Source organism: Geospiza fortis, unplaced genomic scaffold (genome assembly GCF_000277835.1).
Source record: "Geospiza fortis unplaced genomic scaffold, GeoFor_1.0 scaffold221, whole genome shotgun sequence".
In the NCBI taxonomy this organism is placed as follows: domain Eukaryota; kingdom Metazoa; phylum Chordata; class Aves; order Passeriformes; family Thraupidae; genus Geospiza; species Geospiza fortis.
Window position 1 is genome coordinate 1,867,755 of NW_005054395.1, and position 4,197 is coordinate 1,871,951.

Here is a 4,197-nt window from a genome sequence, read left to right on the forward strand (position 1 = left end):
CTGCTGGATGGAGTATGCCTTCCCTATATATCAACACATGTATTTGCAAAATGTGTATCATGTATTTGTAATTCCATTATGCTGAAATACATAAAAATAAACACAAAACAACTTGTTCTGTATTCGCCACAGCTGACTTTGTTAAACACCAGCATAAGAATCACAAATGGACTTTAGAACCCTATGGAAATACAACAGACAAGCTGGAAGGAGGAAGAGTTTTTAAAGCCATCCAAACCAATCTGACAGCATCAAATGTAAAGAAAACAAAACTAAAAGTAGCACAAAAACACAGGGATCAGCCTGTCAAAACTGACAGAAGCCTGGCAAACAAGATGAAGTTTAGAAATTAAATACTTCTCCTCAAGCAATTAATTAGCAACATAGATCTATATAATACAAACAAAACCTCCAGAAATGCACTGACTCTTTACACCCAGCACCTGCACTCTTGTATCCAGAGCAAGGGTGGGCAGTTTATGAACAGCTCAGAAATAGCCTAAGCAAAACTCTGAAGATGGTGTCGCATTTCTGGCCTCAGGCCCAACTCTGAAAAAAGCCAAGGGACTTGACACAGCTCAATCGCTGAAAAACATAATCCAACACAGAAACCAAACTTACTTCTGACCAGACTCTACCTCATTCATCAGCATCATCAAACTGGCCCTTCTCAACTGTTCTAACTCGTGGTGGAAAAACAAGGCAAGGTGTGTGGCGACAGCTGGGGTTGTAAAACCAATCCTCCTTCCATACATATGAGCCGAAAAGATTATTTTCCTCAAAGCTTCCGCCAGAGAGATCATCAGCATCTAAAGACAAAATAAAAAGTTTAAACCATGGGAGATACTCAGGAAAGTAGTGGAATAGTGCAGCAGGTTATTATGGAGATCTATGGCATCTTCCAGTTCACTATTTCAATTTGATCTGCTAGCACTCTCTAATTAGAGCTTAAAAAAAGGCAAACAGAAAACTGAATTTGGCAATGTCTTCATTTTAAGGAAGGTTTATGCCAGACAGACAAAACAGTTTTCCAGAAAGCTCACTGAGGTACCTGGGACTTAGAATGTCTGGCACCAGCTCTTAAAAGACAGACAGTTCTTTCACATCTTCCCTGAGAAGAAAAGGCTCATGAAACTATTACTTTTATTTGCCTTCCCCCTTGCTGCTGTTTTCATAACACCATCCCAATGAGGAGTCCTGCAAACCCTCTAAGAACTGGGTCACTGGACAGAATGGGAGGGTGGGGTCCTGGAAAAGCCGTCTTGGAACAACATTTCCACTCGGCTAGAATTAAGCCTAATGGGTCTGTATTTAACCAATCTAGCACAAAAATAGGGTAAAGTGTTTTAACAGAAGGATAAAGATTTCTAGCCAGCAGACACTGAGCAAAGAAAAAGCCCAGAGCATGGAGGAGCAGAAGACCCAACACAATATCCCACGTGTCAGCCTTCCAGCAGCACTGCCAAACAAGCCATCACAGCAAGAGCTTAAGACACTTAAAAAGCCATGAAGTGACCAATCAAGCACATTTTTGTATTTGTAGCAGTTAACAACTCAGACACTTGTACTCAGTATCCTTCAGAAGGACCTGAATCCAATAATCACAGCTGCCTTAGCTTGTGAGGATTTAAAGAGCTACAGGTGGGATGAACAAGTTAAATAAAGGGGGAAGGAAGAACAGTTCCAGTACAAAATTCAAAACATTCTATAAATTTGAGCATATAAGAGATTAAAATTAAAGCTTAGAATGGAAGTGAGGGAAAACCTCCAAAAAGAGAACAGTCTTTTTCTCAGATTACCCACTGTGAAAAACCAATACTGTATTTCCATTTTAAAATCAGAATGGTTTTACAGAAAGTTTTTTTCAGCCTTTCTCACTTTCTTCTGTTACCAACAATGGAATTTAAATACAAAAGTTTATTTTAATTATGAGAGTAAAATGAACATATTTCCTAAGCAAAGAAAATTATATTCATTACAAAAAGATACACATTAATGAGAAGAAAATGGAAATGGTACTACTCTACGTGAACAAAGACACAGCAGGTCATCAGTCACTGCTGGCTAAACTCCATCCACCCATTCTATGCTAAGAACCAGCCTGGCCAATGGAAGGCTGAGACTCTTTTTAACATGTGAGTCACCATAAAAACAAGTTACAAACTGAAGGTGTAATTCAACTTTAAAGGTGTGAGTGGCACTCCTCCTATTTGTTGCCATTTTGTCCATGGGACTGATCATATGCACAACCACTTAGGAGGAACAAGCTTCAACAAAACCAGTCAAACAAACAAACAAAAGCCCCACTCAAGAAAACTACAGTAAACACAGCAAACCATACTCAGAGAGTATGAGCACTGATCTAAACAACTCCATGCTCTAGAGACACATTATAATGAACAGTCTTGAATTTTCTTGAAGAATTTTTACACAAAAAAGTTAGTTCCTGCATGCAATGTACCTTTCTCTTCTTCTTCAGAATAACAAAGATACACCACTGAAAATTTGCTTCACCAGAGAAACTCAACACAAACATGGAATTCACCTCCTTACCATGCCACTCCCTAAGAATTCAATTGCTCAAGCAAGAGTTTCATGTGAACTCCACAATGCCACCTTTAAATCCTGTATTTGACAACAAAATTGTGCATTACACATCCAGGAGGTCAACACAACAAGAAATTGCCTCCCAAAATAGAACATGGAGTTACTTAAACACATTCTCCTGCAAAGCACCAACTATCCAAAACTCAAAAGAAGCACAAGTGTACTCACCATAAGGACCAGATGCAGACTCCTCCAATTCTTTATCCCAGTCCTCCACGTCATGCTCAGATGCATCTTGCTGCCCTGAAGACTCACGTACATTGGAAACTTCATTATCCCACACATCCAGGTCAGCATATATATTGTACCAGCCCTCATCAGTAGAGCCACTGACATCACCTTCGTTGGGGGAGGTAGAAGCAGATTCACTTTCTTCAGACTTGCCATCAGGAACATTTGGAATATTCTGCAGCAAACATTCTAAAACCAGTAGAAAGCACAAATAGGTACACTCAGAAATTAAACAAGAACAATTAAGTGTTCAGCACACAGTAATTCAGAGAGGTACAGAAATGCACTTTGTGACTACTAATCTTATTGTAATACATGCGGTTTCCTATATATGTAATATCACTACGGGCTGCTTCACATTTCAGATGCTTGGGAAGAGTGGACATAGCCTTGTACCACAGCACCAGCGCAAATCAGGATTTTCTTGTTGGAAAATAACTCTGTAAACTAGGGCAAAGGACACAGCAGTCTTGTTTCACCACATTCACCTGTAGGTATTAAAAAAAAAAGTTCTGGTTTAAAAAAAAAGTCATATTGATTAATTACTCATGTATCTAGGCATACACAAATATCTACATGGAAATAATTTAGCACAGTAACTAACGAGGCATTTCCCATGCAACACCAAAAGGCTTTGAGTAGATTTCTCAAGTAGTGCACAGGTTTCAATATTTGCGACTTGCTTTGTTTTGTCCTACCTTTTCTGGGCTTCCAGATCATCATTTCTGTCTTATTAGTAAGCTGTTTCCTCTCAGAGTTTGCAGCCTCAGAGGCAGCAGCCATCACCTATGAAACATTTTTAAAGAATGCAGTAGCAGCTCTGATTGCTGAAACTGCTACCCCATGTGTTCCCGAGCGTCTCCATTTGTTCCCTTGATGAATCAGAGGCTTAACAACAAACAGGCTTTCACTTCAGAAGGCAAATCTGCAGAGATATAGCTAATTCTGCTGCTGCCATCGGTCACCCCTAGCACTAACACCAACACAGAACATCCCACCTCCTCACAGCCCCGACCCAAATCGTGCCCCTTTGGAACGTTGGCCACCGGCGGCCAAGGGCAGGGCGAGAACTCCGGGCGAGCCCTCACGGCGGCCCCCCCCCCCCCACCCGGAGGGAATTAAGACACAAGGAATAGTAAAAGTATTAACACTGAACCAACCGCTCTGTGGGAGCCCACGCGCCGAGCAGGACCCTCCAACAGCCCTGAGGGCCTGGACCAAGATGGGTGGAGAGCAGGAGGACACCCTCAGCTGCTCTGAGGGGTGCACGGCGAATGGGACAGCGAGTTCCCCTCACACTTCCAGTGGAACGAGGAGGAGCCGGCGGTGGGCGCGGGAAGTCGGGGCCCGCAAGGACCG

At 41.9% G+C, this 4,197-nt stretch overlaps 1 protein-coding gene across 1 annotated transcript; it reads right to left on the minus strand.

Moving 5' to 3' along the window:
* Positions 1-639: 639 nt before the first annotated feature.
* Positions 640-3,621, minus strand: COPRS (coordinator of PRMT5 and differentiation stimulator). The gene is made up of 3 exons (XM_005425736.1): positions 3,537-3,621; positions 2,776-3,027; positions 640-809 (listed from the first exon to the last, which is right to left on the minus strand). Exons 1-3 carry the CDS (start codon positions 3,619-3,621, stop codon positions 640-642), a joined length of 507 nt encoding a protein of 168 aa, XP_005425793.1.
* Positions 3,622-4,197: the final 576 nt, after the last annotated feature.

What these genes read in the sequence shown, in the direction of transcription:
- COPRS (XM_005425736.1), bottom strand. Translation starts at nt 3,621, where the DNA reads ATGGCTGCTGCCTCTGAGGCTGCAAACTCTGAGAGGAAACAGCTTACT. An exon ending in GATCTGGAAGCCCAGAAAAG is followed by an intron (nt 3,028 to 3,536) that starts GTAGGACAAAAC and finishes TACTGGTTTTAG; the next exon opens with AATGTTTGCTGCAGAATATT. An exon ending in GTCTGCATCTGGTCCTTATG is followed by an intron (nt 810 to 2,775) that starts GTGAGTACACTT and finishes TTTTGTCTTTAG; the next exon opens with ATGCTGATGATCTCTCTGGC.